The sequence below is a fragment of the Pelobates fuscus genome, chromosome 13 (genome assembly GCF_036172605.1).
Source record: "Pelobates fuscus isolate aPelFus1 chromosome 13, aPelFus1.pri, whole genome shotgun sequence".
In the NCBI taxonomy this organism is placed as follows: Eukaryota; Metazoa; Chordata; class Amphibia; order Anura; family Pelobatidae; genus Pelobates; species Pelobates fuscus.
This window is the reverse complement of record NC_086329.1, coordinates 109,080,068-109,107,454: the sequence shown is the minus strand read 5'-3', so window position 1 is coordinate 109,107,454 and position 27,387 is coordinate 109,080,068. Positions and strand designations below refer to the sequence as shown.

Here is a 27,387-nt window from a genome sequence, read left to right as displayed (position 1 = left end):
TGTGATTAGGACGGTCAGGCCGGGCAGGAAGCGGTGGGCCCCACTGGAACTGCTTCTAAATCCACCTAAAACTGCCCAGAAATAGACCGTGATATGGCCAGCTCCCGAGTTACACCGAGACATCGGCCTCCTGACTGCCTGTAGGTTTATTTACAGACCCCCTTACTACCCAGTGGGGAACCTATAGCAGTGACCCTGGTCCCCATAGACCGTGATATGGCCAGCTCCCGAGTTAGACCTATACATCGGCCTCCTGACTGCCTGTAGGTTTATTTACAGACCCCCTTACTACCCAGTGGGGAACCTATAGCAGTGACCCTGGTCCCCATAGACCGTGATATGGCCAGCTCCCGAGTTAGACCTATACATCGGCCTCCTGACTGCCTGTAGGTTTATTTACAGACCCCCTTACTACCCAGTGGGGAACCTATAGCAGTTACCCCGGTCCCCATAGACCGTGATATGGCCAGCTCCCGAGTTAGACCTATACATCGGTCTCCTGACTGCCTATAGGTTTATTTACAGACCCCCTTACTACCCAGTGGGGAACCTATAGCAGTGACCCTGGTCCCCATAGACCGTGATATAGCCAGCTCCCGAGTTAGACCTATACATCGGTCTCCTGACTGCCTATAGGTTTATTTACCTATAGTGAGGAACCTATAGCAGTGACCCCGGTCCCCATAGACCGTGATATGGCCTGACTGCCTATAGGTTTATTTACAGACCCCATTACTACCCAGTGGGGAACCTATAGTCGTGACCCCGGTCCCCATATACCGTGATATGGGGTAATTAAACGGCAAATGTGCACCGAGCAGCCACACGGCAAAGTTACCACAGCGAGAGCGTAGTGGAGGCAAAGTTTGTTTTGGAATCTGTTTTATTTTTTTGTCTGGTTCAATTTGTATTGTCCAACCCAGTTTTACTGAATATTTCAGTACTAAAAATTTGTGATAATAGTAATAATAAGAATATTTGACCTGTTTTCACTATTTCACCGGGAAATCGCAGGAAACAGAACTCTCCAAACTCCGGGTCGGCTCACATTCACATTCCAGGGTTATTTATTATTAACAAACATCCCGAATGACTCCTAACTGCAAATCTAATCTCCGAGCTTGCTCCGAGCTGCTTTATTTTACTGGGGAGTTTCTTATAATCTTCCTAAATAGCTGAATGGGAAAACTCTATTGGTGGTTTCTGATTCAGATATTTAGACCAACACTTTGAGATTTAACCTGGAATTTCACGTTCGTCTATAACCCTATGTATTGCTGTTACTGAATACCGGAATAGGAATTGTAGGTAAATTGTGGGGATTTGACCCAAATTTGGCAGTTCAGAGGCCCATTTCAGGTTTACATAATAACACCATGTGTTTCTTTATTGAGTAGTTTGTTTAAAGGGACGGTTAGAGGCTAGAGCTGAAAACGACTCTTTACTGTGCAATCCCTAATTAGCCCAAAAGGCCCAATTTTAAAGCTGCCACATAGCTTGCAGGCGTTGTTTTATTGCTCTAACATACCGTGTTAAACTCTCAACGCTAGTCTTGTTACTAAAAGCTAGATTTGCGTGTATGAAGATTGTGCTTTTGTATTTATTTCGTTTTTATTTTTAAACATCAGTTCTTTGGTCACACACATGGCAAATATCCAAGATAAACATTTGCACTAAACTAAACGTAGCATTTTATTGAGGTATGTAGAAAACAGTCCGTATCAGAGATGTAAAACGAATGGAGCAGTACTGTAAGTGCGCCTTGTAATGCGATTGTCTGCTCTGTGGCCCTGCACGGGGGCCGCTGGGCTGGGGGCCCTCTGTGGCTGGAATATGTTCACAGCGCTGAGCACTCTGCAGACATACCTCCCATTTCCTGAGCCCTGCAAGCTGTCACATTAAACCTATATTTCTTACAATTAAAGCAAAAATCTACTCCACAACTTAGACAGAAAGGGTGTTTTTTTTTTATTAATAAAAAAATAAAAAAAATAAATTAGCGTTTAACCACTTATATTGATGTAATATTTTTATATAACGTTTATCTCACGCAGGGACTGTTTTTTTTTTCTTTTAAAGAGGCCGTGGGATACCATCACCACTGCAGCGCGATGTCCAGTTTTTATATAGTGGTTGTGGATCAGAGTCTTTGGGTACTTCCAAGTGGTTTGGTAAAAGCTGGGGCTCTTTTGGTCCCTGTGAATGAGGGCAGATCTTTCTGGCAAGCTGTTTACCCTAAATATCAGTCACGGATTCCCCTCTTTCTAGCCATTGCTTCGCCAATGGAATCTCTGCCGCCCTTCCCTCCCCCCACATTCTGGCTTAGTAACTCCCAACACTAGGAGGCGTTTAACACATAGAATGAGACATGCAGAATGCACACCATAGCGCACATGGCACGACATGCCGTTATGAAACCTGCTGCCGGCCCATGTCCGCTACGCCCAACCTCCTGGTGCACTGACTGTGTTTAAACAAGGACTCCCCAAAAAATAGATCCCCAGATGTTTTAAAACTACAGCTTCCATGATGCTTTGACATTCTAAAGGCACGCAAAGCATCATGGGAGTTGCAGTCCTACATCTGGGGCTCTACCTATTGGGCACCCCTGGTTTAAACGTTATGGATGGAGCATCGAGTACAACCCCTGTGCCTGTCCTTTGAGAAAACCATCGGCAAGCCACCTGAATCCACCAATTGCTGACAACGTCTCGGGATTATTTGTCTGCTGTCCTTGTCTGTCATTATCCTGATAGGGAGCGAAACGCGCTGTAAAATGCCATGTATCATCATACGGTCTTCTGTTGGTCAATCTTAGGCCATAATTAACCATTAATTACAGTGAGTCCATTGAAGAGCTTGCAGAGAGGAAAGTCGCGCTGTGTAGCTTATACTCTATATGGCGTGAAGTTTCCTTGTGTTCTATCAGATATAACTTAAACGCACAAGCTTTGTACTGAATCCAGTGACTACAATCGCATAAAGTCCGGCTCTGTAACCACCTGGGTGCCTGTTAGACTCTCACCAAACTCCGTATTTAGATTAACTCTGACGGGACGCATGGCTAGGCAAGTTTGTGGGTGACGCTCCTTTCTGGTCAGTAGACAATCCTTTCAATTAGACTTGTAGATGGCTTTCGCAGAGGAGACATTCAGAGAAATTGGGGCAGGTAACAAAATTGTGTGAATCAATGGAGGGAAAGGACCCGGCTACGCTGACCCCAGGAGGGAACGTTCTCCCCAGGATCTCCTGGAGAAACGTATGACATTATCGGTTTGAATTTTACGCTCTGGCTGGGAGTACTATAAAGGCTCTTTTATTTAACCAATATCTACTTATGATTTTATGCCGGGACTGGGCGTCATGTGAACAAAGAATTCCGAATCGATATCTGTGTGAGGAAACCCCTTCGTTAATTACAAATGGGGTGCTAGAGAGATTTTCTTTGCCGTTTGCCCAGCAGCGGTCGTGCAGCCCTCTTCCTGTAATGACTAGTGACGTCCTATGTGGCAGCTAGTAGGATAACCCATGTGCTGTTTGGTGGCTGGACTCCAGACTCCTAGCTCTATGACTCTCTCCAGTGGGGACTTGGTTACCTGATTTCTAGCCGAGCACTCTGTATGAGACGCGGTATTTCATGTTCTCACACCCAGCTCTGTATTTAACCAGCTTTCACTCTACTCCTGTTTGCTATTCCGCCTTTAACACCCTCAGGGCTATTTACTAAGCTGAATTTCAGACATAAAACCAAAATAGCCAAACTTGTAAAATAAATCTGAGTCAGCAATGTTTTCATTTCAGCTGCTTTGTCCTTCCATTCGAAATTCACTTTAACCCCTTAAGGACCAAACTTCTGGAATAAAAGGGAATCATGACATGTCACACATGTCCTGTGTCCTTAAGGGGTTAAATTACATTTTAATTCATTTTAAGGGTAACTACAAGTGGACGCGGCTAAACCCTCGAACTATAGAAACTGGAGTGCCTTTAAAGGGTTAATATTTTTATATATTAAAGGAACACTATAGTATTTGACTTCCCCGCCCCCCTTAGAATGGAGGAAAAGGTATTTAACCCCTTAAGGACACATGACATGTGTGACATGTCATGATTCCCTTTTATTCCAGAAGTTTGGTCCTTAAGGGGTTAACCTAATTTTTCTTCATCGCAGCACTGGCCTTACTGCGGCTGGCCCCACCTCCACGGCTGAGATCATCAATCTCGGCCAATCCAAGGCTTTCGAATAGGAAAGTATTGGTGGCTATTGCGCATGCTGTGTCAATCAGCATCCCCTCATAGAGATGCATTGAATCAAGCGGAGACGCTGAATGTAGGAGCTGCACTGATGCAGTTAGCACCTCTAGTGGCCGTCTGAGTGACTGCACCTAGAGGTGTTACTAGGCACCAATGTAAACACTGCATTTTCTCTGCAAAGCCAGTGTATACATTGAAAAGTCTGCAGGGTCAGGCTATAGACACCAAAACCACTACATTAAGCTGAAGTGTCCCTTTAAACGGGTCATGGAGAAATAGACATATGTTTACGTAAGGGCTATTTATGTTTTAAAAACAGAAATCAAAGTGTACGTTTGCTGTTTTATTTAACCCCTTAAGGACACATGACGTGTGACATGTCATGATTCCCTTTTATTCCAGAAGTTTGGTCCTTAAGGGGTTAAAGGGATACAACGATGTCCAAATAAAATAAATAAATCACTGTTTAGTAGATGTATGTGGCGAAACCAACCTCACCGCTGTACACTGGAGAAGCCTGGTTGCTCGCCTGCTCCCTTTAGACTATGGCCCTGCAGTTCAAACCTTTATTTTCCCTGCAGGAAGGCTTATTTGTGCCTTTCTGCCGGGGTGTTCGGTAGATTCAATCTACCGAACAAAGTACCGATCTAAGGACCACCTGGGAACTGGAGTGTGCCATCAATTGACCACCCAGCAGCTGCGGTTAACCACAGCTTAATTGACGAACGCTGGGTGGCCTTTGTTCGTCGAACGAACACGTGGCGGTGGCCATCTTAAACTCCCGAACAGCTGTGTTTTGCCGTCGAGTGTCTGGAACTAAAATCGGACACTCGACTAGGCAAACACCGCTGAGACCTCCAGACTTCCGTGGATTCGTGCCGCAACTACCGAACGAGCCGCCGTTCGGTAGATAGACTAATGTTCGCATGGGGAGTCTAACGAACACAAGGAAACCCACGGATGGCAAGCCATTCGGGACTTTTTAATACGTTAACAGAGACCGACCACAAGGCCAAACCTCATGCAACTATTTTCGGTTACTTTGCCTGTGCGGTCGGTCAAAACTTTAAACCTCCATAGCTCCCGAACCCCTAGTCTGATCTGGGTGATTTTTGAGTATGTTGCTCACCCAGATCAGGGCTATCAGGGGATCCCCTATTTAGGAGTGTACTCTAGGTATTTGGGGTACATCCAGAAAGTGGGGAAGTAATGGACATGGCTAAGGGGATTATGTGTCATGCTGAGGGGAGGAGATGTGTGGGAGGTAACGCATGTGTGATTGGTGTACTGTAAATCCCTCCCTTGCATGGGAGAATCCTTTTATAAGCCACTTGTGTTAATAAACGTGTGTTGCTGCTTAACCCTGAAGCTGAAGTGTCGTCTCATTCTTGGGGGAATGTGATTGTATGCCGATTGCCAGGAGTGTAAGCTGTTCGTAGGGCTTTTCCTGTTCGGCTGCTTCCAGTGTTCGTGGGTCTCTTGTTCGGGAGTTGGTGAATTCGTGTAGTTTGCAGTTCGGGAGATTGGTGATTGCAGTAGCTGCTGGTCTATCTGGAAGGGGATTATCGCCTAAATGTTTTTTATCCCCTTGTGAGCCAAACGGTCCGTTACAATGTATCCACAATGGAAACATTCATGCATTTGATTATATTTTTTCCATTGTTGGTATATCTAAATCCAGCTTGTAATAGCTACAGATCTCTTGTCTGCATAATTTGCTAGCCCTCCCCTTCTAACCCCGCCCAGACTTTCTGTGGCTGTCCAATCACAGACTTCCCAATGCAGCTCAATGAGAAGTCTTTGCAAGGCAGGTGCTCTGGGCTATTACGGCCTCTTGAGGTTATCTCCACTGATCTAAACAAACCAGGAAGTAACATGACCGGTCATCTGATTGACAGCTAGTGGGTGTAACCAGGTTAATTTATAAAAGTAAAAATTTCTATTAAAATCTGCATATTTTGTTAAATGAAAAAAATAGGACGAACTCTTGACAAATAGAGCTTTTCAGCAAGCTGAAGTGCTTTAGGGGTCCAGAGTGTCCCTTTAAATGTTACAGATTCCTTTTCGGGTTTCCTTGTATAATGTTTGACGTTCTGCTGTTTTATTTGTTTTGCTGCTTAGTGACCTGCTATGATGATTAAACATAAGACGCCCCTTCTAGCCCCAGAACTGAGGACCGTAACGCTTAACAGATTGTGATAGTTTACAAAATGAATGCAAATATTTAATCTTCTGATTTAAGCAGCAGGGAGAGAGGATGCATTTCTGATAGTGTCATTTTGTTTGTTCCCAAGTTCCCGCAGTTTGCTGTTTAGTGAATAAGCCCCATTCTCTGTTGCATATCTCGTGTTATCTAGCGTTGATTCTCTTGTCTGTCACAATATTATTTTCTACTGGGAGGCAATTCCTTGCCATGACTACTCCATTTAAGCCACTAACCCAAAGTCTGCATGCTTTCAGTTAAAGTGGTTTTGAATCTTTTTTTCCTGGATCCTGGTAGCTAATTCAGCTTGTGGCCTCGCTCCATCCCACTCTTCTCTCGCTCTGTAGGAAGCTCGGCTGAATCACTCGCTCTCGTTCTGTATCTGGGAATCCCAGGGGGAGACGAATTTGAATAAACTGTAGTTTATGCTGTAGAATACTTATGCATGCATGCTTAGATTGTCACTGTCTCCTGTAATGCCGCTGGTGGGCTCAGGGGATCTTTAAAATGCCATTATTGTGCCTTTACTGTGTTAATGTCTGAAATCGCTCATGTTACATCGTCATCACTAACCCTACGTAATGCTGGGCTGTGTGTGAATGAATCCTGCATATTGCTGGGCTGTATATGAATCCTGCATATTGCTGGGCTGTATGTGAATCCTGCGTATTGCTGGGCTGTATGTGAATGAATCCTGCGTATTGCTGGGCTGTGTGTGAATGAATCCTGCATATTGCTGGGCTGTATGTGAATGAATCCTGCATATTGCTGGGCTGTATGTGAATCCTGCGTATTGCTGGGCTGTATGTGAATGAATCCTGCGTATTGCTGGGCTGTGTGTGAGTGAATCCTGCGTATTGCTGGACTGTATGTGAATGAATCCTGCGTATTGCTGGGCTGTATGTGAATCCTGCGTATTGCTGGGCTGTATGTGAATGAATCCTGCGTATTGCTGGGCTGTATGTGAATCCTGCGTATTGCTGGGCTGTATGTGAATGAATCCTGCATATTGCTGGGCTGTATGTGAATGAATCCTGCATATTGCTGGGCTGTATGTGAATGAATCCTGCGTATTGCTGGGCTGTATGTGAATGAATCCTGCGTATTGCTGGGCTGTATGTGAATGAATCCTGCGTATTGCTGGGCTGTATGTGAATGAATCCTGCGTATTGCTGGGCTGTATGTGAATGAATCCTGCGTATTGCTGGGCTGTATGTGAATGAATCCTGCATATTGCTGGGCTGTATGTGAATGAATCCTGTATATTGCTGGGCTGTATGTGAGTGAGTCCTGCGTATTGCTGGGCTGTATGTGAGTGAATCCTGCGTATTGCTGGGCTGTGTGTGAATGAATCCTGCGTATTGCTGGGCTGTATGTGAATGAATCCTGCGTATTGCTGGGCTGTATGTGAATGAATCCTGCGTATTGCTGGGCTGTATGTGAATGAATCCTGCGTATTGCTGGGCTGTATGTGAATGAATCCTGCGTATTGCTGGGCTGTGTGTGAATGAATCCTGCGTATTGCTGGGCTGTGTGTGAGTGAATCCTGCGTATTGCTGGGCTGTGTGTGAGTGAATCCTGCGTATTGCTGGGCTGTGTGTGAATGAATCCTGCGTATTGCTGGGCTGTGTGTGAGTGAATCCTGCGTATTGCTGGGCTGTGTGTGAGTGAATCCTGCATACAGTAGGGCATCACTTTTCCTGTACTGCCTGTGACTGTGAAGAAGTGATGGGGTCAATAGAACATGGCGAACCTGACCAGCTGTAATGCCCAGCGCACCTCACAGAATTTTGTGTGATTACCCTCCCCATCGCCCCACCACGGTGCCCCATCGCCCCACCACGCTGCCCCATCGCCCCACCACGCTGCCCCATCGCCCCACCACGCTGCCCCATCACCCCTTGCTGTGTGCGTGGAGAAGGCTGTAGCTTTGCATGAATTGCTCAATATTAAAAATCTTACTTTTTCTTGCTGTGACAGCCTCCCATTCAGCGTTCTGGCGGCTGATAGATATATTTATAAACGTTGGACTTGGCAGACCCGGTAATACAATGCAGAAAGCGTAAAATCATGGATTTAGGTCACTGAGACCCCCAGAGGGAAGATAACGAAGTAATGATGGCAGAGAGCCATGTTCTATCATATTGCTAAGAATCTCCCAAGTACCTGTGACCTCTCTAAGTACCCTGAGCAGCACACTGCAGGCCAGGCCAACTGCTACTGGGACACAGCACTTAAAGGGACACTAACCTATTAATGCAATGTGCATCTCATTACTGTGTGGTTAGATGGTGACGCAGTCACTAGACACCATAACCACTGCACATTGATGTAGGGATTATGGTCATACTTAACAACATTTTGAATGTACAAAGAGAAACACTTGAATTTAGGGGTGTCAATGGGGGTGTTGTCGGGTGCAGGGCTGTTCTGAGAAATTTTAAAGGACCACTATAGTGCCAGGAAAACAAACTTGTTTTCCTGGCACTATATAGTCCTTAGGTCCCCCCAACCCTCAGGCCCCCTCTCCATCTGGGCTGAAGGGGTTAAAACCCCTTCAGCCACTTACCTTTCTCTAGCGCCGGGCTCCCTCAGCGCTGGTGACCTCATTTGTGACCCGTTGTAGGACAGCAGGGGAGAGGGGAGGAGAGGTATATCTGGGTGTCATCGGTGTACAGGTGGTAGTGGAATCCATATGAATTAATGAGTTTGCCAAGAGAGGCAGTATAGAGAGAGAACAAAAGGGGACCATCTGAACCTTGAGGGACTCCGACTGAGACAGGATGAGGAGAGGAGGTGTTTTTGGAAAAAGAGACACTGAAGGAGCATTGAGAGAGACAGGAGGAGAACCACGAGAGGGCTGTGTCACAGAGGCCAAGAGATTGAAGAGTTAGGAGAAGGAGGCCATGGTCAACATTGTCAAAGGCAGCAGAGAGGTCAAGAAGAATTAGAATGGAGTAGTGGCCTTTGGACTTAGCTGCAGTTAGATCATTTGCAACTGGAGTCAGAGCGACTACGGAGTGGAGGAGGCAGAATCCAGACTGAAAAGAATCAAGGAGAGCGTTGGAATTGAGGAAGCAAGTCAGACGCGTAAAGACAAGTCTTTCCAGAAGTTTTGAGGAGAAGGGAGCAGGGATATGGGACGATAGTTGAAAGGGGAGGTAGGGTCAAGAGATGGCTTTTTGAGGACAGGTACAACATGTTTAAGGGGAGCTGGAAGGAAGAGAAGAAAGAGAGCAGTTGAAGATGTGTGTTAACGACTGCACCAGACAAGGGGCAAGAGATCTGATGAGGTGGGACGGGATGGGATCAAGGAGATGTGTGGTGGGACGAGAGGAAGGAGAAGTGCAGCCACCACCTGTTCAGTAGCTGGAGAGAAGTCTTGGAGGGTAGGGATGGTAACCATGTTTTTTGCACTTTAGCGCTCCACTATAGGTATACGTTTACCTTATACCACTAGACGATGTCTTAAATCATTAATTGTCTGAGCATGTCATCAGTATGTAGTGGTTATGGTGCCAACACCATCCCTTTACGAATTTTTGGAACCCACAAAAAACCTGTAATGTGTTACACAGGTAAGAATCACAAATACCGTTTCCTTGAATACAAATTTTATTTATAAAGAACCAACATAGTCTGTAGCGCAGAACAATCATTAAGCAAAACACACGTGTAACAAAATAAGAGCGAGTATCCAGGAGGCTGCCAGAGAATCCCGTTAAACGTAGTTAATAGCTAGAGGGCAAAGATTGAAGGATCTTGGTATAAATAATTGTAAAGTGTTTGAACATTTTGTAGTCTCCTCTTCAGACCTGTAAAACCACCGCTAACGTGATTGTATATAAACGTGCGTGGTTTAAAAGCCGCTCTGCGTATGCTTTGTCTCACGTAGGAGCTACGCTGCGGAAAATCCAATGTCTTCTCTAGGTCTGTAGCTCTTAGCCAAAATCATCTTATTTTTCTAAAATCTGATTCTGTTTTACTAGTTTAGTTTGCTTTTCTTATAGATATTATTATTATTATTGTTATTATTATTATTATTATTCTCTTTAAAGCGGCAACAAACCCCACTGCGCTGTACAAAAAGTGGAAAAGTATTTGCAAGAAGATGAGTTGGACACACAGTAGCAGAGGGTGTCTCAGGCCCTGCTCAAACGGGCTTTAAAGGAACACTATAGTCCCCTAAATTACTTTAGCTAAATAAAGCAGTTTTAGTGTATAGATCATTCCCCTGCAATTTCACTGCTCAATTCTCTGTCATTTAGGAGTTAAATCACTTTGTTTCTGTTTATGCAGCCCTAGCCACACCTCCCCTGGCTATGATTGACAGAGCCTGCATGAAAAAAAAATGGTTTCACTTTCAAACAGATGTAATTTACCTTAAATAATTGTATCTCAATCTCTAAATTGAACTTTAATCACATACAGGAGGCTCTTGCAGGGTCTAGCAAGCTATTAACATAGCAGGGGATAAGACAATCTTAATTAAACAGAACTTGCAATAAAGAAAGCCTAAATAGGGCTCTCTTTACAGGAAGTGTTTATGGAAGGCTGTGCAAGTCACATGCAGGGAGGTGTGACTAGGGTTCATAAACAAAGGGATTTAACTCCTAAATGGCAGAGGATTGAGCAGTGAGGCTGAGGGGCATGTTCTATACACCAAAACTGCTTCATTAAGATAAAGTTGTTCAGGTGACTATAGTGTCCCTTTAATATAACAAACAGCAAACTTTATTGATTGATTGATTGGGGACATATTCAAATTTTTAAACTCTATTGAATGTCCCCGTTTTTATGCTTGCAATCATTTTGGCTAGCACTCCATTCTAAAAGTTATTTTTAATTGTTGTAAGCCCACAGGTGTTTTTTTAGCATGCTTAATTCTTTCTACATTTATTAATGTCTCCAATCGGCCCAGGGGTACCATTGGCTTCATCGCAGATTCTGTTATTTCTCTGGGGAAAATGGGCGTGATCTTACAGACACAAAATGGCTCTGCGCATACACGAATCCTTAAAATGTTAAAATACACCTGGTACAATTACTTTAAAGATACAAACGGCAAATGCCATTATATTTTATAGTTTCCTGTAAATTAACAGCCACTTCAACTTTTGTTTTTTTATGAGTAAGGAAATGGGTTTTTGTTTGCTTCCTGTTTTACAATCAGCCGATGACCACCTCTGTGGAACAGACCGGTAGGAGCGAACGGTTGGCTCTGTTAACGTAGCTCTTTATTTTATGAAATCCACGCTTTTTGGCAAAGAAAAGGTGGCGAGATAATTAATGAATAATATATATTTATAATAGATTCCTTTTAATGTGTGTCATGTGATTTGTGTAGTGAACAAATGTAGTCACTGAGGAGAATGGCCCTCAGACTTCTAAAAATGTTTTTATTTGTTCGGATTCCAGTGCCCGCCACTTGTTGCGGCAGATTTGTGGATTTGTATATTTATTAAACGATTACCTAGCCCGTTGGCATATTCACTAAACACTGAACTGTTTTTGGAAACTGAATTGCAATATTTAAGCAAAAAGTTCTGATTTGGACAAATTGTCCAACTGCGTTATATCTTAGTTTAAATGTTTATCCTGAATTCTGTAATTTAGATTTTCAATTCGCTGCAGTTTTATAGCCGTGATAATCACGGCTATAAAATCTCGAAATCAAAATTAACGGATCTGGGAAAATCCCAAACATGGATCGATTTCTAATTGTAGTAAATTTGGTGTGTATCGGCTCTGTTTTCTTTAAGTTCCCTGTCCTACGTTTCTTTTCTCTTTATATCTGCGTGTAATAAATCTTTCTTTGTGTCTGGTATTCTTGGGTGCCCAGTGCTCCGCGTGTGAATAAAGACATTGAGAAGGAAGTCCTGGCACAAAGAGTCGGCGGGTAGTTTCCAATTACTGTGGCTTTATTACTTGCGTCTAGAGCTTATTATTTGATCTTTTATTTTGTAAGTGGCCCAGATTCCTTTATTTAAAATATCAGCCGTAACCATGGCAATGCAGATTTTCGTGAATTAAATTTCCAACGATGGCGAGCCTGTTCTTAGATCGAGAGGATGGCTGAGGATGATGGGACGCTTTGTTTATGTGCACTTGAAGAGCAATGATTTATATATAGATATAATGATCAAATACAAAGCTCCCAGCTTTGTGCCCCAAACCACATGAATTGACTTTTCAGTATCGCTGTATGGCTGTAAAGTGTAAGCTTTGCTGCCAAGATAAAGCAAACATAAAGCAAAAAAATCTGCTAAATATGTGCAAGGGGATAAGATGGTGCCTCTGGCTTTCGTTAGGACGAGGGCTGGGACAGAGCCATGATTTGGGATGTCCCTATTCTGTGACTCTGTGTATTTTGATATTTGGCCGGTCCCTCTGTTTGGAGGTGATGGATTTGGGATGTCCCTATTCTGTGACTCTGTGTATTTTGATATTTCGTCGGTCCCTCTGTTTGGAGGTGATGGATTTGGGATGTCCCTATTCTGTGACTCTGTGTATTTTGATATTTGGCCGGTCCCTCTCTTTGGAGGTGATGGATTTGGGATGTCCCTATTCTGTGACTCTGTGTATTTTGATATTTGGCCGGTCCCTCTGTTTGGAGGTGATGGATTTGGGATGTCCCTATTCTGTGACTCTGTGTATTTTGATATTTGGCCGGTCCCTCTCTTTGGAGGTGATGGATTTGGGATGTCCCTATTCTGTGACTCTGTGTATTTTGATATTTGGCCGGTCCCTCTGTTTGGAGGTGATGGATTTGGGATGTCCCTATTCTGTGACTCTGTGTATTTTGATATTTCGTCGGTCCCTCTGTTTGGAGGTGATGGATTTGGGATGTCCCTATTCTGTGACTCTGTGTATTTTGATATTTGGCCGGTCCCTCTGTTTGGAGGTGATGGCTTTGGGATGTCCCTATTCTGTGACTCTGTGTATTTTGATATTTGGCCGGTCCCTCTGTTTGGAGGTGATGGCTTTGGGATTTGTCCAGCTCTGGGAAATACAAAGTAACAGTCAAGTGACCACTCTACATACAATGGCCGCTATTCATGTTCCCACTTTAGAGCACAGATCACAGATCACAAGAGAAGGATACAGATAGACAGAGCAGGGGGGGGCAGAAAAGAATCTGTTTTCAGGGAAAGACAGAGGAACCATTTATAAAGAGCGATTTTGAAGGAAGACTTGGTCTCAGCTGCAGGATTAACTCATTGAGTGCTGGATTACAGCCCAGGTGCCTCCAGGAACATGGTGGGCACTGCACTCACTCTGTACTGTGTCCCTAAAGAAAATAGCCCTTCGGCCTCCCTTCCCTGGCAGTGACTAACCTGTTGCAGTTGAATAATCCACTTTTTACAGTGAATGATCTTTACTTGATTTGCGAGTCCTGTATTCCTGCACCTCTGAGTGCAAGCTCTGTGGGTGCAGATTCTCTATGGCACATTCTGTGTTGCACAGTTGAGGAAGTTGTTTAACCCCTTAAGGACACATGATGGAAATACACCGTCATGATTCCCTTTTATTCCAGAAGTTGTGTCCTTAAGGGGTTAATGAAATTAAATCTCTCTGACAAATCACATATTGAATGAATTCCAGTGTGATCATGCTGGTTTCCTGATAGGCTGTATAATACTGTAATGTTTAACCTGTTTGTATTAATATTTGAACATTTCTTGTTATCTTTCACAGAGTTGCTGTTGTCTGAACACAAGTCGTCTTTCTCTGGCAGCGCTGACGAGGGGATCGCGTCCTCATGCAGAGGTAGCCTACCTGCTAATAACACACACTCACTATTTAGGCCAATCTGTAAAACATGGGGGTAAAGCGCTAAGTCTGGCGCAATCAGCAGCAACATTCTATCGGTTTGCATGGTGACTGCTCCACTTTTAGAATGTTGATCTAGAATAGCATTTTCTACAGAGCTTGCAATCCAACTCCATCCGCCATATTTATACTTTGAACGCCCATTTACTGGGAACCGTCCTGAGACATCATTTATGGTATTTCTCCAGCTTGATAACCCCCAACTAATTTTAGAAGAGGGACATGGTGCATTGAGAAAGGGAATACCCACAACTGTGTGATATTCTGTCCTTCAAATACCAGTAGCACCTTGGTGTGCACATAGCAACTTTTTGCGCAGCCTCTTGTTTGTTCTACCTACCCTGTAATTTTAGAAGAGTGTTTAACCCTGCGTTTGTCATGATGGGATTGGTAGAATAAAAAATAAAAATAGTTGCGTAACCCAAAACCAGATTGGAGTCGGACTTGGCAGCGAGCTGTGTGATCATGGCACACCCACAGCTACCTTCAAACAAGCTGCACGATCTTCGTGGCTCTGTTCCACTCAGAACAGCATTTAACGTACAGATAACACCGTCTTCCTTTCAGATCACTGTGACGAACGCAGCACAGAACGCGCAGATCACTCCTGCATTCCCGGACAGTGGGCCAGGCGCAGGCCAGCAGGAGGGAAACTGTTCCATCATGTTCTGAATAGCTCGGAGGCGTTCCAAGTGTAAGTAGCTAGCTGATCAATGATGGGGTTTTTCTCTTTTAACTCGCAGTTGTTCAGTCTCTCTTTGATTTAGCATTACCCGCTCTTTCTACAGAAATGTCTGGATTTGTTTTACTGATTCTTGCCAAACAACTTGTTAAATGCATAGTGAAGGAAGGGGAGCAGGGGGTAGGGTGTAGGTGTGAGAATTTATCTTTAATGCCTCAGGCCAGAGGGCAGGTGATACATTCTGAACGATTTACTAAAAGTTATTATATAACAAGCATATGTTTGTATCAATATACATTTGTTCATTAATTATGGCCTCAATTTACCATTTTTGGATAAGTTCTTAAAATGGTTTTTTTTTTATATGAAATTGTATTATATTATCATATATCAATATATCTAAATGTTAAATTGTTGAAGAGTTTTTATTGAATAGTATTAAATATTTTAAAAGCTTTCCAAAAATATTAAATCGGGAGCGTAATTATTTAACTCAATAACAGTGTATTGATTCAAACATATTGCCTGTATATTAGAGTGCAAGCTTCGTGACCGCTAGTCTCAAAGTTCCACCTTATAGGGCGATGTGTTTGCCTTAAACTAAATGTATTTAATATTGAATCCCTAACTTTGCTTTTAGTCACAGTATAAACAATGTTTGTTTTTGTTTTATATATATATATAAAATGTAGAACCGTTTGTTCTGCTGAGATTCTGAATAGGATTTAGCAGTTTCAGGTTTACTAGCCCTTATAATTAAATCGCTCTGCAGTGCCACTTTGCGTTACTGTAACGTGTTATTAACCCCAGGCTGCTGATAGTCCGTGCATGAAATGGGACCAGTATTGCACAAACAATATTAACTGGTAACACCAATGTCTGGTGATTACATGGATCCCCCTTTATCAAGGAAGCCCATGTACTGATTGATTTCATGTGCAGTGTATTCGGGCTCCATTTATTTTGTACCACGGACTGCTAATACCCTTTCTAACACAATGTGATAAAGTTAGATTTGTTGCATCAGCCATTTTGTCCGCCATCTTGGCTCATGGTCTGTGTTGTCTCTCGTGTCTGCCATTTTCTAGTGATGATCAATCTTATATCGGACTTTGGCGGCTATAGAGACAGAACCTACTCTTACTCTTTCTATGATGCTGAAACCTAGCAGTAACTGTCTGATGACCTAGCGAAAGGCAAATCGCTAAAAGAGGGACTTTGCAATTGGAGTATTTTTGATTCCAGGTTGTAAAAGTATTTATTACCCCATAATAAAACTATACCGTGATCTGACATCTACCAGGAGATAAGGCACATTCAGGGCATTCCTATCTGCTGTGAGGGGAGGAGCCAGCCTATGAGTAAATGCAGCCATGTTTGATCTGGTAAAGGCACATTCAGGGCACGTCATGCAAATTGGAATAATTGTGTCGGAGTGCATGTGCTGTTTGTTTGATGGTGCTGGTCCGATTTTTAATTCAGTGGGCACTCGGCTAATGAGCCAGCCAGCCTTTTTTTTTTTTGTGTGTGTGTGTCTGAAAAGTAACTTCGACATTTGCTAGAAATGTGCTGTTTATACCTTGAAATGTCTATAAAAATGAAGTTACAAAAAATGTCAATACAATTAGTAAAGTCGTAAGAGTTTGAGAAACAGATTAATGTGATTGCTGACATACCCCCCCAAAAATAACTGTCTGTCTGTCTGTCCAGCTATGTCTCTGTCTGTCTGTGTATCCTGTCCGTCTGTCTGTCCAGCCATGTCTCTGTCTGTCTGTGTATCCTGTCTGTCTGTCTGTCCAGCCATGTCTCTGTCTGTCTGTGTATCCTGTCTGTCTGTCCAGCTATGTCTCTGTCTGTCTGTCTGTCCAGCTATGTCTCTGTCTGTCAGGTAAGTGAACGTTCCCATAGACTGGCTTTTTACCGTTTGCCATAACCTACAGATCACATTTTATAGCAATGGTTGTATATCTGCACCCATTGTGTGTAATGGCCGATGTCGCAGCGTTTATGTAGCATTGCGGCTTAACAATCCGTCTTTTGTGTTTCCAGCCAATGGCAGAGGAGCTCAGGGTTCCTGATGTCACCAGTATGGGGACACTGGGACCTGCCGGAGGCCGGAAGGTGAGCGAGATGTTTAGGGAGTAAAGGCATGTTCGGTGGCTTGGGTCGCTGCCGGAGGGAGCATTGAAGGGGTTACACTGCGCTCTAATCACACGCTTTGTCACTGGCTGCAAATGGGGTTTCCACTCTTACTTTTCCTAAATTCTATTCCTTGTGCTTCTACAATGTGGCTTTCTGAAACCAGTCCGGAGTGACATAGAGCGGAGATCAAATCCGTGCGCTATTCACTAAGCTCTGTTAGTTAGCAAAACGGCAAAATGGCTCCAACCTGGGGCAAGCTGGTATCCACTCAGAGTCCAAACCCAGGGGGCTTCATTATAACCACAATCACAAATTCATCAGAGGAACTTGGCAGGTCTGAACCCTACGGTCTGAACCCTACGGTGTACCCTGCAGCTCTCTGTGTGCCTACGGTGTACCCTGCAGCTCTCTGTATACCTATAGTGTACCCTGCAGCTCTCTGTGTGCCTATAGTGTACCTTGCAGCTTTCGGTGTACCTATAGTGTACCCTGCAGCTCTCTGTATACCCATAGTGTACCCTGCAGCTGTCTGTATACCCATAGTGTACCCTGCAGCTGTCTGTATACCCATAGTGTACCCTGCAGCTGTCTGTATACCCATAGTGTACCCTGCAGCTGTATGTATACCCATAGTGTACCCTGCAGCTCTCTGTATACCCATAGTGTACCCTGCAGCTCTCTGTATACCCATAGTGTACCCTGCAGCTCTCTGTGTGCCTACGGTGTACCCTGCAGCTCTGTATACCCATAGTGTACCCTGTAGCTCTCATGGTGCCTATAGTGTACCCTGCAGCTCTCTGTGTGCCCATAGTGTACCCTGCAGCTCTCTGTATACCCATAGTGTACCCTGCAGCTCTCATGGTGCCCATAGTGTACCCTGTAGCTCTCTGTGTGCCCATAGTGTACCCTGCAGCTCTCTGTGTGCCCATAGTGTACCCTGCAGCTCTCTGTATACCCATAGTGTACCCTGCAGCTCTCTGTGTGCCCGTAGTGTACCCTGCAGCTCTCTGTGTGCCCGTAGTGTACCCTGCAGCTCTCTGTGTGCCCGTAGTGTACCCTGCAGCTCTCTGTGTGCCCATAGTGTACCCTGCAGCTCTCTGTGTGCCCATAGTGTACCCTGTAGCTCTGTATAGCTATAGTGAACCCTGCAGCTCTCTAGTGGCCGGAGACTGCCACTTCTCTGTAGTGGCCGGAGACTGCCACTTCTCTGTAGTGGCCGGAGACTGCCACTTCTCTGTAGTGGCCGGAGACTGCCACTTCTCTGTAGTGGCCGGAGACTGCCACTTCTCTGTAGTGGCCGGAGACTGCCACTTCTCTGTAGTGGCCGGAGACTGCCACTTCTCTGTAGTGGCCGGAGACTGCCACTTCTCTGTAGTGGCCGGAGACTGCCACTTCTCTGTAGTGGCCGGAGACTGCCACCTCTCTGTAGTGGCCGGAGACTGCCACCTCTCTGTAGTGGCCGGAGACTGCCACCTCTCTGTAGTGGCCGGAGACTGCCACCTCTCTGTAGTGGCCGGAGACTGCCACCTCTCTGTAGTGGCCGGAGACTGCCACCTCTCTGTAGTGGCCGGAGACTGCCACCTCTCTGTAGTGGCCGGAGACTGCCACCTCTCTGTAGTGGCCGGAGACTGCCACCTCTCTGTAGTGGCCGGAGACTGCCACCTCTCTGTAGTGGCCGGAGACTGCCACCTCTCTGTAGTGGCCGGAGACTGCCACCTCTCTGTAGTGGCCGGAGACTGCCACCTCTCTGTAGTGGCCGGAGACTGCCACCTCTCTGTAGTGGCCGGAGACTGCATTACGATCTGTGCACGCTCTCCTGTCACGGTTGTGGTTGCCGCTGCTTGCTTGTCCGCTGATCTAAAAGCTTTGAAATTGCCACAATCCAGCTTTGCTGCCTTACATGATGAGAGTCTGCTTCCTGATCAGTATTCCCTGTGATCTCTGCTTTGCGCTGCCTGCATGCAGGAGACGATTCTCCTTTTATAGCCGTCACTGCCCTGCTTTCCTTTAATTCTACTTTAAAACCCAGCAGGTTCGGAGAACGCAGACGATTGGAACCTGCCAGGAAAATCCTCGTCCTCTGGCACGGCTCGCTGCAGACTGTGCTTTACTTAACATAAATTTACAAGATGACTCCTTGTTTAATTTTGTTTTTTTTCCCCCTCCTAATGGAAAATAAACAATATATTTATTTTGTCTATTTATCATGATAATGCCAGGCTGTCCATGTCAAACACTTTGTTTTTTTCCCCTTTTCCTCTTTAATAAAGGAGTATAATTACCTCTAAATATTATTGTCCTTGGCGTATAAACATATTTTGTACAAAAATACTCGGCAGCTGTTTCCCATTTCTCGATTTAGTTATTTGTGAATTCTTCTTGTAGATGTTCTGTAGGTCGGAGGAGTGTTGGTTTGTCAATAGTTACAAAACATCAGACTTCACAACAAAGGTTTACATAGTCAGCAAGAATGCTTCCGTAAAGATTGTATGAAAAAGAGGTCTCTCCCCCCTTCCCCCAGGCATCCTTAATATCTCAAACTCTAATTCCATTCTCATGCTTTGAATGGCGTTTTGTGTTGGAGACTGAGCGCCTATAAATATAAATAAAGCACACTGTCCCCAGACAGGTTTACTGCCTTCCTGCAACTCTGAAATGTCCAGATTGGGTTTTACCCCCAATAGAAGATATCGGAAGCTAGTAAGATGTCCAGATTGGGTTTTACCCCCAGTAGACGGTATCAGAAGCTAGTAAGATGTCCAGATTGGGTTTTACCCCCAGTAGAAGGTAGCGGAAGCTAGGAAGATGTCCAGATTGGGTTTTACCCCCAGTAGAAGGTATCGGAAGCTAGGAAGATGTCCAGATTGGGTTTTACCCCCAGTAGAAGGTATCGGAAGCTAGTAAGATGTCCAGATTGGGTTTTACCCCCAGTAGAAGGTAACGGAAGCTAGGAAGATGTCCAGATTGGGTTTTACCCCCTGTAGAAGGTATCGGAAGCTTGTAACTAGAATATATAGATCTAACTCAAAGCTGGAAGGCGAGCTGGGCTTTTTACCCTTCGCAGCTTGTATAATCAACATGAGGAGAGACTAAGCAACGTCTGCAGAGAAAGGAGTAATCCACTAAATTAACTTTACCCTTCTGGAAAGGTCCAGATAGTATTGGATATGTTGGGGCCAAACGTGATAAAGTGTCTGAGATGTCCCAACCATGATTGTTTAGAGCACTGATGGACTGGCGGTTTAGAGGACGAGTCCATAAGATGTTCAAAAACCTTATTGTAAATTGTAGTCCACACTTGCAGCAAAGTGGGAAATCAAAATGAATTTCAAATGTAATGCCCGAGTACCTAGAAAATTAAAGTGTATCTGACTTCAAGAATTTTTTCACTTCGGCCAGTTTGAATTCACATATTGGTGAATAACCCTGTTAAGGTGACAAACGTTAGCCGTTCATACATTTTGACCAGTGGTTCCCAACCCAGCCCTTACCCTCGTTAATGCAGAATTTGGGGATTTCCTTGTTCTGTTCCACCGGGGACATTGAGAACGGGACTTTATGGACAGAGTTGAGAAGTACTAAGCTATAGCCATTTAAAATAATACAATAAAACCAGTTAAATTCTCCTTTAAGTGGGCTAATCTTGTACCAGACGTAGAAGGGTATTTTTCATACTTGATGTGCCTTTCGCCAGTGTCCTGCATAGAATGTATTCGTTTTTATTACATCTGTAGCTTTGTTAGTATATTTCCTATTTCCTTCCTGTTCCTCCTAAACCTTTAATTCTCCCATATTTACATCGACTTCCCTTTTCTGACATTTATTACCTTGTAAGAACTTTACTTTCACCCTCTTCCCGAATAAGCGAAGCATTTGTCATAAATGGATATTTTAAATGATCTCTAACATTTTAATTACATTTTTCTTTTATATAAGTAAAAGCACAACAATGCATTTAGACTAGTAAAAACATGGCACGGGACGTAACATTTTATGTCGGCTACAACCGCCACAGCCCGGCCACGTGGTTAGCATTGAATAGAATAGATTATGGCAGTGTGATTTTAAATGTTTTTTCGATCATGTAGAATGTTGGTTCTGTTAAGGTTGACCGTTTGTACGCAAGATATTTGGTGATCAAAGCTGCCTTTGCTCCGGTTTAATAAATGCTTATGTCTGCTTTCTGTCCAAGTCTTCCCAGGATGATATCAGATGTTGTAAAGGAGAAGAGGAGCTACTGAATTTAGAGGACGAAGTATTCAATCCAAACATGACTTCATTCAAGCACGAGAATGTGGAAGATCTCTACGAACTGCTGGAAAAACTGGGCAGGTCGGGTCACAAACCTTTCTGGATATAATAAATGTGTATTATTCTGGTTTATAGAAAATAACATGTCACTTAATCCATTATTTTGCCGCGGCACAAAGCTACTTTTCGGTGATAATGAACTTTTTACCTAAAGTATGAATTGCCACCCCCCTAACATATTGGGGGTTCTAGGACCTCCTATAAGTGAAGAGTTAGCCTTGTCCACCCACACAGGACCTCTGGTAACTAGAGTAAATAACAGAACCTAAATGGTGTAATATATACCCCACTCCCTCTAGCATGTAAACTCACTGAGCAGGGCTCTCAATCCCTTGTTACTGTGTCACTATACCCCACTCCCTCTAACATGTAAACTCACTGAGCAGGCCCTCAATCCCTCTGTTACTGTCACTATACCCCACTCCCTCTAACATGTAAACTCACTGAGCAGGGCCCCCAATCCCTCTGTTACTGTCACTATACCCCACTCCCTCTAACATGTAAACTCACTGAGCAGGGCCCTCAATCCCTCTGTTACTGTCACTATACCCCACTCCCTCTAACATGTAAACTCACTGAGCAGGGCCCCCAATCCCTCTGTTACTGTCACTATACCCCACTCCCTCTAACATGTAAACTCACTGAGCAGGGCTCTCAATCCCTCTGTTACTGTCACTATACCCCACTCCCTCTAACATGTAACCTCACTGAGCATGGCCTCAATCCCTCTGTTACTGTGTCACTATACCCCACTCCCTCTAGCATGTAAACTCACTGAGCAGGCCCTCAATCCCTCTGTTACTGTGTCACTATACCCCACTCCCTCTAGCATGTAAATTCACTGAGCAGGGCCTCAATCCCTCTGTTACTGTCACTATACCCCACTCCCTCTAGCATGTAAACTCACTGAGCAGGGCCTCAATCCCTCTGTTACTGTGTCACTATACCCCACTCCCTCTAACATGTAAACTCACTGAGCAGGACCCTCAATCCCTCTGTTACTGTGTCACTATACCACACTCCCTTTAGCATGTAATCTCACTGAGCAGGACCTCAATCCCTCTGTTACTGTGTCACTATACCCCACTCCCTCTAGCATGTAAACTCACTGAGCAGGACCTCAATCCCTCTGTTACTGTCACTATACCCCACTCCCTCTAACATGTAAACTCACTGAGCAGGGCCCTCAATCCCTCTGTTACTGTGTCACTATACCACACTCCCTCTAGCATGTAAACTCACTGAGCAGGGCCCTCAATCCCTCTGTTACTGTGTCACTATACCCCACTCCCTCTAGCATGTAAACTCACTGAGCAGGACCTCAATCCCTTTGTTACTGTCACTATACCCCACTCCCTCTAACATGTAAACTCACTGAGCAGGGCCCTCAATCCCTCTGTTACTGTGTCACTATACCACACTCCCTCTAGCATGTAAACTCACTGAGCAGGGCCCTCAATCCCTCTGTTACAGTGTCACTATACCCCACTCCCTCTAACATGTAAACTCACTGAGCAGGACTCTCAATCCCTCTGTTACTGTGTCACTATACCCAACTCCCTCTAACATGTAAACTCACTGAGCAGGGCCCTCAATCCCTCTGTTACTGTGTCACTATACCACACTCCCTCTAGCATGTAAACTCACTGAGCAGGGCCCTCAATCCCTCTGTTACAGTGTCACTATACCCCACTCCCTATAGCATGTAAACTCACTGAGCAGGCCCTCAATCCCTCTGTTACTGTCACTATACCCCACTCCCTCTAACATGTAAACTCACTGAGCAGGCCCTCAATCCCTCTGTTACTGTGTCACTATACCCCACTCCCTGTAACATGTAAGCTCACTGAGCAGGCCCTCAATCCCTCTGTTACTGTGTCACTATACCCCACTCCCTCTAGCATGTAAACTCACTGAGTAGGGCCCTCAACCTCTCTGTTACTGTGTCACTATACCACAATCCCTCTAGCATGTAAACTCACAGAGAAGGGCCCTCAATCCCTCTGTTACTGTCACTATACCCCACTCCCTCTAACATGTAAACTCACTGAGCAGGCCCTCAATCCCTCTGTTACTGTGTCACTATACCCCACTCCCTCTAACATGTAAACTCACTGAGCAGGGCCCTCAATCCCTCTGTTACTGTGTCACTATACCCCACTCCCTCTAATATGTAAACTCACTGAGCAGGCCCTCAATCCCTCTGTTACTGTCACTATACCCCACTCCCTCTAACATGTAAACTCACTGAGCAGGGCCTCAATCCCTCTGTTACTGTGTCACTATACCCCACTCCCTCTAACATGTAAACTCACTGAGCAGGGCCCTCAATCCCTCTGTTACTGTGTCACTATACCCCACTCCCTCTAACATGTAAACTCACTGAGCAGGGCCCTCAATCCCTCTGTTACTGTGTCACTATACCCCACTCCCTCTAACATGTAAACTCACTGAGCAGGGCCTCAATCCCTCTGTTACTGTGTCACTATACCCCACTCCCTCTAACATGTAAACTCACTGAGCAGGCCCTCAATCCCTCTGTTACTGTGTCACTATACCCCACTCCCTCTAACATGTAAACTCACTGAGCAGGGCCCCCAATCCCTCTGTTACTGTGTCACTATACCCCACTCCCTCTAACATGTAAACTCACTGAGCATGGCCCTCAACCCCTCTGTTACTGTCACTATACCCCACTCCCTCTAACATGTAAACTCACTGAGCAGGGCCCTCAATCCCTCTGTTACTGTGTCACTATACCCCACTCCCTCTAACATGTAAACTCACTGAGCAGGGCCTCAATCCCTCTGTTACTGTGTCACTATACCCCACTCCCTCTAACATGTAAACTCACTGAGCAGGCCCTCAATCCCTCTGTTACTGTGTCACTATACCCCACTCCCTCTAGCATGTAAACTCACTGAGCAGGGCCCTCAATCCCTCTGTTACTGTCACTATACCCCACTCCCTCTAGCATGTAAACTCACTGAGCAGGACCTCAATCCCTTTGTTACTGTCACTATACCCCACTCCCTCTAACATGTAAACTCACTGAGCAGGGCCCTCAATCCCTCTGTTACTGTGTCACTATACCACACTCCCTCTAGCATGTAAACTCACTGAGCAGGGCCCTCAATCCCTCTGTTACAGTGTCACTATACCCCACTCCCTCTAACATGTAAACTCACTGAGCAGGACTCTCAATCCCTCTGTTACTGTGTCACTATACCCCACTCCCTCTAACATGTAAACTCACTGAGCAGGGCCCTCAATCCCTCTGTTACTGTGTCACTATACCACACTCCCTCTAGCATGTAAACTCACTGAGCAGGGCCCTCAATCCCTCTGTTACAGTGTCACTATACCCCACTCCCTATAGCATGTAAACTCACTGAGCAGGCCCTCAATCCCTCTGTTACTGTGTCACTATACCCCACTCCCTGTAACATGTAAGCTCACTGAGCAGGCCCTCAATCCCTCTGTTACTGTGTCACTATACCCCACTCCCTCTAGCATGTAAACTCACTGAGCAGGGCCCTCAACCTCTCTGTTACTGTGTCACTATACCTCAATCCCTCTAGCATGTAAACTCACAGAGAAGGGCCCTCAATCCCTCTGTTACTGTCACTATACCCCACTCCCTCTAACATGTAAACTCACTGAGCAGGCCCTCAATCCCTCTGTTACTGTGTCACTATACCCCACTCCCTCTAACATGTAAACTCACTGAGCAGGGCCCTCAATCCCTCTGTTACTGTGTCACTATACCCCACTCCCTCTAATATGTAAACTCACTGAGCAGGCCCTCAATCCCTCTGTTACTGTCACTATACCCCACTCCCTCTAACATGTAAACTCACTGAGCAGGGCCTCAATCCCTCTGTTACTGTGTCACTATACCCCACTCCCTCTAACATGTAAACTCACTGAGCAGGGCCCTCAATCCCTCTGTTACTGTGTCACTATACCCCACTCCCTCTAACATGTAAACTCACTGAGCAGGGCCCTCAATCCCTCTGTTACTGTGTCACTATACCCCACTCCCTCTAACATGTAAACTCACTGAGCAGGGCCTCAATCCCTCTGTTACTGTGTCACTATACCCCACTCCCTCTAACATGTAAACTCACTGAGCAGGGCCCTCAATCCCTCTGTTACTGTGTCACTATACCCCACTCCCTCTAACATGTAAACTCACTGAGCAGGCCCTCAATCCCTCTGTTACTGTGTCACTATACCCCACTCCCTCTAACATGTAAACTCACTGAGCATGGCCCTCAACCCCTCTGTTACTGTCACTATACCCCACTCCCTCTAACATGTAAACTCACTGAGCAGGGCCCTCAATCCCTCTGTTACTGTGTCACTATACCCCACTCCCTCTAACATGTAACTCACTGAGCAGGGCCCTCAATCCCTCTGTTACTGTGTCACTATACCCCACTCCCTCTAACATGTAAACTCACTGAGCAGGGCCTCAATCCCTCTGTTACGGTGTCACTATACCCTACTCCCTCTAACATGTAAACTCACTGAGCAGGGCCCTCAATCCCTCTGTTACTGTGTCACTATACCCCACTCCCTCTAACATGTAAACTCACTGAGCAGGGACCTCAATCCCTCTGTTACTGTGTCACTATACCCCACTCCCTCTAACATGTAAGGTCACTGAGCAGGGCCTCAATCCCTCTGTTACTGTCACTTTACCCCACTCCCTCTAACATGTAAGCTCACTGAGCAGGGCTCTCAATCCCTCTGTTACTGTGTCACTAAACCCCACTCCCTCTAACCTGTAAGCTCACTGAGCATGCCCTCAATCCCTCTGTTACTGTGTCACTATACCCCACTCCCTCTAACATGTAAACTCACTGAGCAGGCCCTCAATCCCTCTGTTACTGTGTCACTATACCCCACTCCCTCTAACATGTAAACTCACTGAGCAGGGACCTCAATCCCTCTGTTACTGTGTCACTATACCCCACTCCCTCTAACATGTAAGGTCACTGAGCAGGGCCTCAATCCCTCTGTTACTGTCACTTTACCCCACTCCCTCTAACATGTAAGCTCACTGAGCAGGGCTCTCAATCCCTCTGTTACTGTGTCACTAAACCCCACTCCCTCTAACCTGTAAGCTCACTGAGCATGCCCTCAATCCCTCTGTTACTGTGTCACTATACCCCACTCCCTCTAACATGTAAACTCACTGAGCAGGCCCTCAATCCCTCTGTTACTGTGTCACTATACCCCACTCCCTCTAACATGTAAACTCACTGAGCAGGGCCCTCAATCCCTCTGTTACTGTGTCACTATACCCCACTCCCTCTAGCATGTGACCTCACTGAGCGGGGCCCTCAATCCCTCTGTTACTGTGTCACTATACCCCACTCCCTCTAGCATGTAAACTCACTGAGCAGGGCCTCAATCCCTATGTTACTGTGTCACTATACCCCACTCCCTCTAACATGTAAACTCACTGAGCAGGGCCTCAATCCCTCTGTTACTGTGTCACTATACCCCACTCCCTCTAACATGTAAACTCACTGAGCAGGCCCTCAATCCCTCTGTTACTGTGTCACTATACCCCACTCCCTCTAACATGTAAACTCACTGAGCAGGGCCCTCAATCCCTCTGTTACTGTGTCACTATACCCCACTCCCTCTAGCATGTAAACTCACTGAGCAGGCCCTCAATCCCTCTGTTACTGTCACTATACCCCACTCCCTCTAACATGTAAACTCACTGAGCAGGCCCTCAATCCCTCTGTTACTGTGCGTCAAACTTGTTACAGTTACATGTGTGTTAGTCCACCCATTGTACAGCGCTACATAATTTGTTGGCGCTATCTAAATATTATAATAATTATAAAGGTTCTATTTATATATGCTGACTAGGTGTATTCACATTTGTACGATTCAGAGAATTCGTTTTAACGAACTACAGTTTCTGTTGAGTAATGGTTAT

At 45.2% G+C, this 27,387-nt stretch overlaps 1 protein-coding gene across 4 annotated transcripts in view; it reads left to right on the top strand.

Annotated features, from left to right (window-relative positions):
* Positions 1-27,387, top strand: part of LOC134583097 (death-associated protein kinase 2-like) — a 64,528-nt gene that overhangs the window by 23,387 nt on the left and 13,754 nt on the right. For 3 of the 4 annotated variants that reach the window (XM_063439868.1, XM_063439870.1, XM_063439869.1), the window contains 4 exons: positions 14,156-14,227; positions 14,858-14,984; positions 17,022-17,093; positions 21,307-21,446. In XM_063439868.1, the coding sequence (XP_063295938.1) occupies positions 17,025-17,093; positions 21,307-21,446 (209 nt within the window). In that variant the 5' untranslated portion in view covers positions 14,156-14,227; positions 14,858-14,984; positions 17,022-17,024. The remainder of the gene's footprint in view (positions 1-14,155; positions 14,228-14,857; positions 14,985-17,021; positions 17,094-21,306; positions 21,447-27,387) is intronic. The other variant, XM_063439871.1, reaches the window with a different exon arrangement.